The 13,863-nt window shown below is 38.3% G+C and overlaps 1 protein-coding gene across 2 annotated transcripts; it reads left to right on the plus strand.

Moving 5' to 3' along the window:
• Positions 1 to 1,115: 1,115 nt before the first annotated feature.
• Positions 1,116 to 11,068, plus strand: LOC145730005 (uncharacterized). 2 transcript variants are annotated; one of them, XM_081981028.1, is made up of 8 exons: positions 1,139 to 1,196; positions 1,258 to 1,340; positions 6,259 to 6,414; positions 6,481 to 6,576; positions 6,631 to 6,782; positions 6,829 to 7,797; positions 10,378 to 10,876; positions 10,929 to 11,068. In XM_081981028.1, the coding sequence occupies exons 2-8, from the start codon at positions 1,298 to 1,300 to the stop codon at positions 11,015 to 11,017; spliced, it is 2,004 nt and encodes a 667-aa protein (XP_081837154.1). In that variant the 5' UTR covers positions 1,139 to 1,196; positions 1,258 to 1,297; the 3' UTR covers positions 11,018 to 11,068. The 2 variants fall into 2 exon arrangements, with proteins under 2 accessions (XP_081837155.1, XP_081837154.1); XM_081981029.1 differs by having other exon boundaries at positions 1,116 to 1,340; positions 6,640 to 6,782.
• Positions 11,069 to 13,863: the final 2,795 nt, after the last annotated feature.

The following is a 13,863-nucleotide window of genomic DNA, read 5'->3' on the forward strand; positions in this document are numbered from 1 at the left end:
CACTTAAATGATTCAAGTGCATGTTTGCTGATACATGCCGAGTATGTGTGTGACTGATGCAAAACTGAAAATTTAAAGCGCAAGTTGCAATGGCGAATGGAATAGTTGCTACAATGAAAGTTGATAATCAGTTGAAAGATTCTTAAAATCTTAATTAATGGGTGACTTCGATAACATATCGGAAGACTATCAAGCTATTGTCACGAATGGAAAATCAGTTAATTAAAAAATGGACTTATTATTTAAAAGTATAAATTCATTAAATTAAAGAAGATATTCGGAGATGACAATATAATAAAATAATAAAAGGTTACAGTCAGAAAGAGGAAGCGGGCTACGTGAGCCAATCCATCGGGTATAAAATAAGCTCGACATGCGTTGGTAAGGGAGACGGGCGGAGACTCCGCCTCATAACACCATGATATAGTCGTCCCGAATTCTGCAACCCGCATCGGGATCGGAAATTAATTGAATAGTAAACCACAAGGGTTTTACTGCCTTGTCTGCAAAACTGACGTTATTTCTTAAATTATAGTCACTTCAGAAGGAAATTCCTTTAATAGCATTCTCTCTAATATTTGTAAATCATTATTTAAACATGGGACAGTCAGCATATTTAATAATTTAAGTTAATAACACGATTTGCTGGTTTTTCTAATAAAGCAACCTACTTTTATATCTGCATTAAACATCGTTACAATGTAAATTATTTTACTTACACTACAATTATCATAACAAATAGGACTAATTAGAGTGAAGCACAAGTATCACGCTCTCGAATTGAAAGGTTCTTTAAAGCAATATGTGTAAGTAAAATAGCGGTTATTGACATGAAAGTTGTTGTAAATTTGCCTGTTAGTTTTGTGTTATAGCATAGCCCTAAATGCATTAATATGAATAAAATATATGAAAAAAAAACATAAAAGGCTACTTATTTGCCTATATTATGACATGAAAACCAAAATTAGTAACAATTTTCTATCAGAAACGTGAAATCTTCGCACTTTATATCTGATCGTAGATTACATATACGATACCCCTGGTAAAAGTAAATTAACGAACCAGAAGTTGCAAATGCAAAAGAAAGCCTTTTATGCTGTTTAAACTCGCTGCTGAAGCCATAAGAACGTTGGACGCACTTGGTAGCGTTTCTAGTGTAAAGCCGTATCAGTTTTCATATAGAAACAACAATTTGTGTATGAATTAATTAATTGTAGGGAAAGGTGTTTTTAATGCTAACAAACATTTTTCTGACAGGAATAGTGTGAATTATGTGTCTTTATAAAGTGCAGTTATTATGAATAGGGAGATGGTGCTTGGTGATTGGTGTAACCTTTTTGGTGAGTACGTTTTGAAAATTCAATTAATGTGTTTTCGATATATTGACTATTAAACATTGGAATTTTTACTATTTGGAAGGCTGTAACAAGCGAACGGTTGAAGATAGAGCAAAACGGTTAACATCTGCTCTCTTACTTTTTTAAGATCTATCTTATAATGGTACTTTCAAAATTTTTAAAAAAATTTAAATTTTACGATACGCCAAAGACTTAAAAAATGTTTTTAAACCATTTCCATCAGACCTACTTGCAGATGAGGAAAAAGAAATAGAAGATCGCTTGAGTTTGCCCACTCAGTCGAGTAGGTACTCAACTTGATTTGCCCCACAATAAAAATTCAAAATCACAGACATCAAGCAAACTATTCTAAGTGAAATCAATATAGAGAAAGTTCCTGGTATTGACTTAATTAAGTAATGGTAAATAATTTAATAGCGGAATTATGGGACCAAAATAATTCGTTTTAGCACAACTTACCTTAGACGAAATGTCAACGGAAACAGAGAAAACCATTATTTTTGAAAAATGTTTTTTTTAAACAACTCACGACGAGATTTTTGGTAAAATTATGTATTTGTGGGTATTTGAAGACAGAAAATTTGCATATCAACGCAGTTTTAAGTCATCACGTAGAGGTCGCCATCTACAGCAAATAACTCGCTTTAAATTCGACCTAATTTATTTCTGGTGACAACTGGAACCCGAATATCTGTTTCCTAATATCTTCTAGCCAAAAAAGGTATACCCAGTAACTGTCAACGAAAAATCAACGATTTTCGAGATATTTTCTATTAAAATATTGAGCTTGAAGCATCATCATCATCAATTGCTCAATTCATATTTAGCAAATAAACATTTCTTAGTTAAGCAAGGCAACTCATACACCAAACAGCACCCTATTTACTCAGGAGTTCCTCAAGGTAGCGAACTTCCGACTCTTCTTCAACATCGACAAGGAGGATCCTCGGTGATACCCATCAAGTACTGATGACGACTCAGCTGGCGGAGTCCAAGCGGTCTTGAAACAGCTGCTGAGCTAAAGATTTTAGCGTCTGGATTACCTTGCTATTGGCGATCTCCACAGTTGGCTCTGGACCAACAGACACTTTCTGCCCAGTTTTACCAGTCGATCCGCCTCTTCATTTCCCGGAATAGCAGCATGTCCCGGAACCGACACAAGACGTATGTCGTTCATTTGGGCCAGCTTTTCCAAGGTTGTTTTGCACTCCAGAAGCAGTTTGGAGTGCACTACCTCAGCACTGATTGCCATGATGGCAGCTCGGCTGTCAGAACAAGTCTTAATTATGTCCTCTTGTCGCGGGCTCTATAGTAGTTCTAGCCCACAATGCAGGATCGCAAACACCTCAGCCTGGAATACAGTAGCGTATGTACCGAAGGCAACGTGCTTTGCTGTTTGGCCTGTCGCGGCGTAGACACCTACACCGGTCAGCCCCCCTTTGCTGGATCCATCCCTGACCCAGTTGGATCAATCGCGGACGTCCCCCGGATTACAACCTTGAGAACTTGTAATTGGTCCATAGTACGCAGCCTATATGCTGCCTTTATGGCTTTCATTTTTATGTGAAGGTCCAAAGGCACGAAGTTGAGCAGCACTTCAATTGCTCTCGTGGGGGGCAGTTCTCCTGTTCTCAGTTCCTCTGGCTCTCATGCCTCCAGTTATCGTAGTGCTCGCGAGCTTTTGTAACCTATCTAATTTTGTGCGCACGTCACTGCTTTCCACACATGGCCACCTTACAAGGGCCCCATATGTTAGTATAGGTCTGACCATGGCGCAGTAGAGCCAGTAGACAACCTTCGGTTGAAGGCCCCAGGTGCCGCCGCAAGCCCTCCTGCAAGTCCACAGTGCGAACGAAGCTTTCCTGATTTTACAGGATATGTGCTCCCTCCATAACCATTTAGCGTCCAGGAAGATACCCAGTTACTTAATCAATTGACTGCAGTTTTCTGGTCGTGTTCCTTGGTCACGCTTTTTGCTGAAGAGCATAAGCTGGGCGTTTGCTGGGTTGGCTCTTTTCGGGTTGAACCCGACTAGGTCGCACCAGTTATCGACCATTCGCAGAGCCCTAGCTATAGTAGCGCCGCAATGCCTGTCTCTGGTTTCGTTATAAAGAATAGCTATGTCGTCTGCATATACCTGTGCATACAGGCCAGCAACGTTCAGATTCCATAGTAGTTCGTCCACTACAAGGCTCCACAGCAGAGGGGGGAGTACTCCTCGCTGAGGATAGCCCCTTGCGGCAACCACCATGAACCGGTCTCTGCCTGAATACTGCGACTGGACAGCATGAGACGATACGGTGCAGCCTTTACCCATTCGCGGACAAAATTCCAGGAACAGTCAATAATGACGCCCAGGGCAATCAAGGAGCTAAGACCTAGCAGACTAGTTGGCTTTTTAAAGTCGACTGGACTGCTGTAGCTCCCAACAACCGGGACGTGACGGACCCATATAGGAGGCATATACGCTTCAGGAGCGCTGCCCCCCTGGTTTGCCAATCAAACAAACAAGGTAGCATACTTGGTCAGATACTTTACCCAATGTACAGGGTGCTGCATTTTCGATGGTTTTACGGGGTACAGAGAAAACGGTAATAGATAGAAAAAAAGTAGCATACGTGTTCCGATCTCATTTTCTGAGCTGAGATGATTGGCGAAGAGTGGGCTGCGCAAACTTCTTTCGTTTCAAAGATACGGGGGGTTTTTGAAAATTGGTCATTTTGGAACCTCCTCTGTATTTCATTTGCTATTAAAGTTATCAAAAAAGGAAAAACGGTTTCCGGTAGAAGTTTTGACGTAGAATCCAATGGCGTAGTCAGTTTTTTTCTATTACGTTTAGTTTCTGACATATGACACTAAGTTATATTTTTTTTAATGGAACACCCTATATATTTTTAGGTCATTTAATTCTGTTGATTTTTACTATTTCAACGGTGTATTAAAACATATAAGTTTGTAAACGTTAATCTTCGTAATTAGAAAAAAAGCGTTTCCTTAATAAAAAAGTGCTAAATAATATGTATAAAAATACCCACAGTCGAAAACAAATTTGGCTATATTCATATTAACATGTTACATGTCGTTTATAAACAGTTTTTTTAACTTCTACCTTAAAAATAGTAGAAAATAGAAATGGCCACTTTTCTTATTAAAGTGACGGTAGAACTGTTTGTAACTTAGATTTTTAATAAGATTTATTAAAAATATTTAATTTCCTGTTGTGTTAGCTTATACGATTTCCGATTTTGTTTGGTATTTTAGATATTGGTTATTTTTTAGCTTAGCAAAGGTCCTTTTTTTAAAATAACAGGATTAACCTCTACAAACTTATATGTTGTAATACACCGTTGAAAAGGTAAAAATAAACAGAATTAAATGAACTAAAAATATATAGGGTGTTCCATTTAAAAAAATATAACTTAGTGTCATATGTCAGAAACTAAACGTAATAGAAAAAAACTGGCTACGCCATTGGATTCTACGTCAAAACTTCTACCGGAAACCGTTTTTCCTTTTTTGATAACTTTAATAGCAAATGAAATACAGAGGATGTTCCAAAATGACCAATTTTCAAAAACCCCCCGTATCTTTGAAACAAAAGAAGTTTGCGCAGCCCACTCTTCGCCAGTCATCTCAGCTCAGAAAATGAGATCGGAACACGTATGCTACTTTTTTTCTATCTATTACCGTTTTCTCTATACCCCGTAAAACCATCGAAAATGCAGCACCCTGTACAGGGTGGCCAACCAAGAATGTTCGAGGTTCTGTATCTCGGAAACCAAGATTGATACCTGTTTGAAACAAAAATTCTATGAAGTAATATGGCTATAAGGAATACATCTAAAATATTTTCGTGATTCCAGCGTTCTACATCTACATAAAATCAGTGGCAACAACAAATTTTTGTCTGACAACCCTGGTAACTAATGGAATTTCTTGATTCTCTTGATTAACCTAAGAAGTTTTTACTCCAATCAGTTTTTCTCTAAATACTGTCGAGATATTGACTATTAAAGATTGGATTTTTCACTACTTGGAAGACTGTAGCAGGCGAACGGTTGAAGATAGAGCAAAACGGTTTACATGTTCCTATTTTACTTTTTTAAGATCTGAGATCATGTGATGGTATTTTCAAAATTTTAAAAAAATACTAAAAATTTGATTTTTTCCAAAGATTTCTGTTTGGAATCGTTAAATTATTTTAGATATATTCCTTATGGCTATATTACTCAATAAAACTTTTGTTTTTAACATGTATCATTTTTGCTGTCCTAACTACAATACCTCGCATTCTTAGTTGGCCACATCAGCAGTCCTACCAACAAAAAGAAAAACTTCTGTAGCAACATATGCTGACGATACTTTTGACTGACTTCTACAAAACGCAAACAACTTGGACATAAATTGAGAAATGTGTATTGGCAGATCAAAGCTATCTCTGGACAGCAAAATATTGTTGTACAAATCCATTTTCAAGCCTGGACTTATGGAATTTAACTATGGAGTTCTGCCAGTGCTATTCTTCAGAGATTCCAAAACAAGGTTAAGCGCATCATCGTCGATGCGCCTTTCTACATCACCAACTAACCGATCTTACATGACATGACAGCCCAATGGAATCAGTATTGGATGCTGTACATGTACATCGTTTTGTTGTTACTTATAGTGAAGGATTTTCAGTTCATCCTAACACACTAGCCAGACAAAGATAGTGCATTAAGTCAATTTATCATCCAACCAAACGCTTATTGCCTCTTGAGCCGATTTACAAGGGTATATCAAAAAACGTCAAAAATACTTTAGACCATTTACTGGGTACTTCTTATTTACTGTGGTTTTGAAGATCCCCATAAAGTGCATTCTTATCATAATTTTATTGTGTAATTGCGTAAATTTTTAGGTTACAAAAGCAACGGAAGCATTCCTGATGATGACTGTGAAATGACCGCAATGCTAGGGTTTTTATTATTGCCACTCCTTGGATTTATGACAGTCTTGTTGCGTACAGAAATTTTTACCAGATTTTTAATACCAGTGGATGGTGTTCATCTTCCAGGTAAGTTTCTTCATAAGCTTGATGTTATAAAGGTAATAGGCATCTAGTTAAGTTAACATTTTTCAGTTTGCTGTCCCAAGATTGGTCGAAAAAGGACTGTGGTAAATTGGGCCAGAAGACGGCTTCCGCAAAAATGGTCATCAAAGTCATTCACACTTTCTGGTAATGTGTTTCGTTGAAAAGTTAATTATCATGTAAGGTGATTTACTTTATTAGGCGGAATAGGTGATTTTTGGAAAGACGGTTCCCTATTTTGCACTTTAATCAATTCTGCAATACCAGGGGCTTGTTCGAACCCCTACAGACACTGGATGAGCCCTCCGATGCATGCACAAGAAGTAGTTCATAAATATCTAGGAATTGCTCCGGTATGTATAAATAACATTGTTCAGTAATGCTGAAAAATCCTGTCAGATTTTTAGTGAAGAAGATTTTTCTACTCACCTGACATCGCGTCTTGAAGGAAGATTACTCAAATATCTAATACTGATATACAAATCCATAAATGCCATGGAAAAGGAAAAGATATTTTTGAAAACTGTCGGTTCGAAATTTGTGGCAAAAGGAATGGGCTTATACACCGCAGAGCAATCTAAAGAAGCAGAATTTTTCATTTACTCCAAATACAACAAAATCCAGTTCTTTAACCTTCAAATTGAAATTCGTGGACCTCATTTGTCACACTACAAAACAAACGTGTTAGACTATCTGGCTAACGAATTTACAAAGAATGATTTTTTCAAAAAGTCCCCTGCCAGCATTTCCCTAAAAGTGGATGTAGAGAAAGACAGGTTACGTATAGTCTACGTTAGTAAATTTGGTGGAATTCATGAGATTATCATTAGCTCCAACAATGAAATTGTAGTAGGAAGTCCGTTTTATGTAAATGTCATGAATTACACAGTAGCATCTTCTAAAAAAAGCGTTAATGAGTTTCACAGTGAAGACACCTTTGGAGTAAATACACAAAAAGCTTCAAAAGAATCTATAGCATATGATGCTAAAAGCAACAGGATGAATAACAGTGAACCAGAAAGCAAGTACCTATTGAGCACAGAAAAACCATTGAAAATCAGCAAATATTTAAAGAATTTAAGCATGTTAAACAACCGACAATTAATCACTACCACTAATACAGAAGAAAAAGCTTTGTCGGAACTTAAATCAAATCTGAAGAATTGCAACTTCTTTTTCACGGACGAAAGCTATTCATCCTTTCAAAAGTTTGCGAATAGTTGCTTTAGAATTCCATGCAAAATTACTAGAGCATCGCCTGTATTTTGTAACAGCCACCCAATTGAATTTTGTAGCGCTTCCCCGGTATGTAGAAAGCATATTGATCCAGAAGACTTTGGTAAACAGAAATCGACGGGAAATATACAGGTAGGTGGATTAAGCGAACTGTTTGATTCTAAATGATGATTTTCTAAGCTAAAAAAAATACAGTGCGGCTCAGCTTTTACTTAAATTTATTTATGGAGGAAAGCATTAAAATTACCAATAATTTTCATATCTGGTTAATTTCAAAATCTCGAGCGGTATCAAGTGAGTTTGTTTTGTGCTATCTATACAATTTGCGTTCATCTAGCTGATCTGGAAAATTTTGGTGTGGTAACTCACCCATAGCCCAGTTTAGAAGCTTTTATTTCCGGCCCAAAATGGTATTAATATTAAGCAAAAATAAAATCACTTAAGCAAAAACACACTTAAAAGTTCATTTCGTAACACTGTAAAGTCCATTACCTAACACTCCCCTTCTAAAATTGACTGAACACTTGGACCAGCTTCGGGTGGTACGACCTTAATTCTTACACGTGGTGGTCTTGCCGTATTCTTTGGCCTCCATTTCTTATTTGCTTCTCAACGTTGTATGGTCCCATCTTCTGCAACCTGGCCAATTTTCCTTCGTTCCAAACAGGTGTATGTAACCAGCCCAGGTCACCTGTTTGGAACTTCTTCCAAACTTGTTCTTTCCTCCAAGTCGTTCAGAGTTCTTTTCAACAAGTGCTCTTAAGTCAATCTCTTGACGAGGATGTGTATCCAATATTTTCTCTGTCCGGACTGCTTTACTTTTTAAAACCACTCTTCTGCATGGCGCTTGCAGTCTTCCTGAGAAGGTCTTGCCTCCATGGCTCTGGGCAAGTTTTCTTGCAATGTAACCTTTCTTGTTATCTGTTCGACCATCTTGACACTAAACTCGTCTTTATTAGTCTTGATGACGCTATTTTCCTGGTCCAAATGGAATTCATGTTGCTTGATAAGATCCAGAGACTCATCAGTACATTATCGGTTATGAGAACCAAATGATTGAATTCATGCTGCCCAAACTTGATCTTAGCTTCATGGATTCCCAATACAGGTATGGTATCTCCTCCGGCTGTTTTCAATATAAACTTTGGTCCGGCATCACTATGTCTGGTCTTACTATGGTGAAACCAGTTCCAGTGTCAACAACTTTTTGACAATTCCTTCCGCAAACCTTGCCATTCACTACGAAGCTGGTATTGTTCTGCTGAAGACGAGCTATCTTAGTAACTGTAGGTGAATGATGATTTTCAGTCAGCTTTTGCTTCTGATGAACATTGGCTAGGCTTTCTCTTCCATAATTCACCATCCCTTTTGGTTTGGAGCACTGATGTTGCTTATGTCCTTCTTCGCCGCAGTTCCAACATTGCAAGAATCCTGCAGGCGGCTTCCTTTGATAATTTTCATAGTTTTGCCTTCTCTTTTCTCATCTTTCCTGGTTCTTCATTGAGGTGGAATGTACCCTTTCTCTTCACAGTTCCAGCATTCAAAAGAACGTGAAAATGGATGCGTTTGTTCACTACGATTGTTTTGTCTCTTTACTTATTGTTTGGCATCTTACTTGGCGCACTTGTGCATGTCCTCGTGACACTTGCCTCAAACTCCAAAGCGTAGGCTTGTCTTAAAGCTTACTCAGTATCACGATCTTTTACGCCTTTTATGTCCTGGGATGCAGTTGAGTAAGCCAGATAAACTAAACGGACAATGTCAGCCTCGTACTGCTGCAAGGTTTCTTGGCTTTTCTGGCTTCTGCTGACAACTGTGCCTCGTAAACTTGTTCCAAGTGCTTGTTTCCAAACCTCGTTTCTAAGTGCTGGATCAAGTCGTCATACTTTTTGTAATGGCTTTCATCTAAGGTCTGCAAAAGCTCCAGGGAGTGAAGCCACTCGATGTCCAGTTGTTCGCCTCCGCGGCGACCTCAAACTGTTTTCTGTAATTTTGCCAGAAGGTCTTATCATTACAAACTGGAGGCTTAATATTATTCGAACAAGCATTTGAGATGGCAAGTATTGTTGGTTTCAGTGACTTTTCTTGCAACTTTTCCACTTTTTTTTGTAAGTTCTGGACAGTTTCTTCCATTCCTCCTATTCTTCCCGTAACTTCTTCAATGGTCATCTAGGAATCTTTGGAGGATAAGGTAATGGGTTACCTTTTTCTCCAAGGATTCAATCCGGTTTTCTATTTTGCCCTTTATTTCATTTATCACAAAATTTAACTAGTCTTTGATTTGTCCTTTTATGTCCTTCAGTTTACGATCTTCCTGTTCCTCTGACAAGTTGCACCTCCACCTGAATATCCCTGGAATTCCTTTGGAATTTTTGATTTACGCAAAACATCTTAGTAGTAGTAGTAATAATGCGGGGGGACCCTAAAAAAGTCCGACGAGTAGGCCTTAAGGCCCTTTACGCCGTTTACTTCTTGAAAAGTTAAATTTTTGTTTCTATTCCTCGCGGAATTCTAGAATTTGAATGTCGACTGACAAAAACTGAAAATATTTTCTAAAATTACATGTTTTGTGGCAGATAGTAAGTTTATATCAATCTTAAACTTATATTGATTATTTTGCTGACATTTTTTACTATATTTGTTTTGTGATTTATAAGACTTTTTCTTGTGAGGGCAATAAGTACACAATTATAATAAAACTATTTCTTTTAGGAACATTTGCAAGCAGTTTCATCTCCAATTGCACACTTGAAGTCAGGCTATACACTAGACTCTTCATTTCAGACTCCAAAAAATACCAAAGACCACATAAATCAGAGAAATCAATTAACGAAAAACAGTGGCGACAAATTGGTTCAATCAAAGAAACTATTTTGGGAACGAGCCTTTAATAGCAATGACGATTCAGATTCATGGTCCTTCAAGTCTCATAAACCGTTCTCGTCATTAGAATCTATAACCTTCCCCAAACAATCTAACAAATCGTTGCTTTATAGTAAGTTGAAGCATGTGGATTCACTATACCTGTTAAGGAAACGCCCGGTGTCTAAGTCGTTGAGTGATTGGCGTAAGAGTGAGAAAAATAAAAAACTGCTGGAACGCAGAGTTTTGGATGGCAATTTGGATTTATGCAGTAAAATCAGTTTGGAAAATCGATTGAACAACTACGTTAACCATGTTCAGTTTTTTGAAAAAGGTTCTGAATCTGAAGGTAAGGATTGTTGAGTATACAATACTTTTGACTTAAAATTAGCTCTTTTTAGGTATGAAAAAATCAACAACCAAAAGTACAGCTGATTCAAACAGAGAAAAAGATGTTTTGAGGCAAACTCATGCAGTTAAATTGAAATAAGCAAATTACCTAATGTCACAATGGCAATTAATTAAACTTTTTTGTTGGAAATGGTTTATTTGGAGACCATATCTGATAACTTTCCTTATTCCTTTTGGATCAAACAGTTTTAGTTCCCAAGTATCACGGTTGCAGTGACATTTCACAAAATTGATGTTATAAGATGTTTGAAAATCAAACACATTATCTAATTAGGTGTTTTATGTCACTATGAAAAAATGCATCGTAACAATAATTTATAGATTTGTTGTTGATTGATACATATCCCGTTCAAGCACTAGGCATAGCAAACTTAAGCTAATACAAAGGTATTATCACTTATTGACTATATCATCCTTTCAATACTATCTTTCCAAGAAGAACGGATTCTTTTTTTGGCAAGCAAATTTTGATCAACAACCTTTGAGAGATGTTGCTCTATGGTCTTATTAAATGTCTCGACCAGTCCATCCGACTGAGGATGAAGGGCGTTGTTCGGGTCTTCCTAATGCCTAGAAGAGAATATCAGCGACTGTGCTGGCTTCTTGATTTGGAATTGCAAACGCCTCAGGCCATTTGCAAGTAATCCATAGCAACAACAATACACAACATACTTGTTGCCTCTGTTGGTCTCAGGAAAAGGCCCAGCGACGTCTATGGTCAAACGTTAGAATGGCAGTCCTACGTTGTACTGCTTCATAATTCCCCGGGACACCAGTTGTCGACACCATGATTTCAGGTATTTCACCTTTAGTTCACCCAGTAAAAGCGTTGCCGGATTTTGTCCAAAGTCTTATTTACTCTCAAATGAGCACCAGTCTTTCCATTGTGCATTTCCTCCAGTACGTTGCCGACTCTTCCTCTGGGAACTACCAGCTGCTTCCTTATCTCTTTTCCATCGGCACTCTCCCAAGCTCTTTTTAGCAAGCCGCCTTCTACCACAAGCGAGTCCCACTGAGCCCAAAGTGCTTTGAACGTCAGGCCTTTGCTACAGATTTCTTGCCATGTTGGTCTTGGCTCGCTTTGTTCCTTTCTCAACAACAATGGGCCTATGTCGCTGTCTTCAAGTTGATCCTTCCTAATTTCATCGGGACTCCATTCATCATCGGTCTTCAGCTGAACCATTCTGATGGACACAACTCCTTCACGTTGTTCCGCTTTCTGGCAATGTTTGCATTCTTCGGCGCAAGGTCTTCTTGATAGAGCATCTGCGTTATTATGCAGCTTTCCGGGTCGATGCTTGATGTTGAAATTATACTGCTGGAGTTTTTCAAGCCATCTTGCTACTTGTCCTTCCGGTTGTTTCATTCCGAGGAGCCACTTGAGTGCCGCATGGTCAGTCCTTATCAAAAATTCCTGTCCGTACAAGTACTTGTAAAAGTGATCCACTGATTTTACTATTGCCAGTAGCTCTTTCCTCGTTACACAGTAGTTCCGTTCTGCTTTGGTAAGTTTCTTACTGAAGTATTCTATGACATGTTCTTCTTCGTTTTGGATTTGAGAAAATAACAGCTCCAATACCAACATTACTGACATCTGTGTCTAAAATGAACTTGAACGCCTGATAACATTGGGTATTCCAACAGTAGTGGTGTTTTGTCCTCGGTAAGTTGATGTAGCGGAAATGCGATGTTGACAAATCCTTCCACACACCGTCTGTAGTAGGTGGCAAGTCCTAGAAAGCTTCTCAGTTCGTGTTTATCCTTCGGTACTGGCCATTCTCTGATTGCTTGGATCTTCATTCATTGCAGCGTCGTCCGTCTGAATTCCGTCGACCGATACCACATGCCCAAGAAATTCGACTTGCTTTTGGAAGAACCGACACTTTTTGGCGTTCAATCGAAGATGAGCACCACCTATTCTAGCAAATACTTCTTGCAAGTTGTTCAGATGTTCTTCAAAAGATTTTTCCATCACCATGATATCGTCGAGATAAACCAAGCAAGTCGTAGCAGGAGCATTACAAAGTCCAAAGGCATCACATTGAATTGGTACAACCCATTTCCAGTAGAAAAAACAGTCTTCTCCTTATCTTGTTCCTCAATGCCAACTTGCCAGTACTCACTCTTCAAATCTAAAGTAGAAAACCAACAGGATCCTGCCAAAGTCGTCAGTGTGTCGTCGATACGGGGAAGTGGATAGCTGTCCTTCTTGGTCATGTCATTCAGTTTTTGGTAATTCACACAAAATCTGCTTGATCCATCTTTCTAAGTGACCAGAACAACAGGTGATAACCAAGGGCTGCAGGATTCTTCTATAACTCCGTCGTCAAGCATCCTATCCACTAATTCCTGCACTTTCTGTTGTTTGGCTATTGGTAGTCTCCTAGGTGGTTGTCGAATCGGTTGTGCATTGACGGTGTTAATTCGGTGTTTTACAATGTTAGTTTTTCCCATATTGTTCGGTGTTCTAAAAATGCTAGCATGGTCCAAAATCAGTTGTATTATGATTGGTTTTAACGAATTCTATATTAAAAACATCTTTTAATCTCACGCAATATCAGTGATTTTCAAGCCTTGGAATCAAGTATTTCTGGAAACATTTCGGTACCAAACGATATTTTTAATTAAAGTTAGTTTGCTAAAAATACCCATTTTATGGTTTTACTTTACATTCTTTTACATTAAAGTAAACCTTAACCACCTGCAAGATGAGAAATTACACTGACTTGAATGCCTTTATGCGACAATATTGTTTGGCTGGGAATGCGGCCTCAGATAGATGGGTCAAGCAAGACTAGTGGTTTTTACCCTGCCATCGATGTAGACCAAAAGGATAGGTCTGGAAGAGGAAGTCGCTACAAGTCCAGGAATTTTCCGTTTCGTGAAGTTCTCAGAGTTGCATCGGCATCCTCTGTCCTGGGAGAA

Source organism: Ips typographus, linkage group LG5 (genome assembly GCF_016097725.1).
Source record: "Ips typographus isolate SLU linkage group LG5, UJ_Ityp_2.0, whole genome shotgun sequence".
Lineage (NCBI taxonomy): Eukaryota > Metazoa > Arthropoda > Insecta > Coleoptera > Curculionidae > Ips > Ips typographus.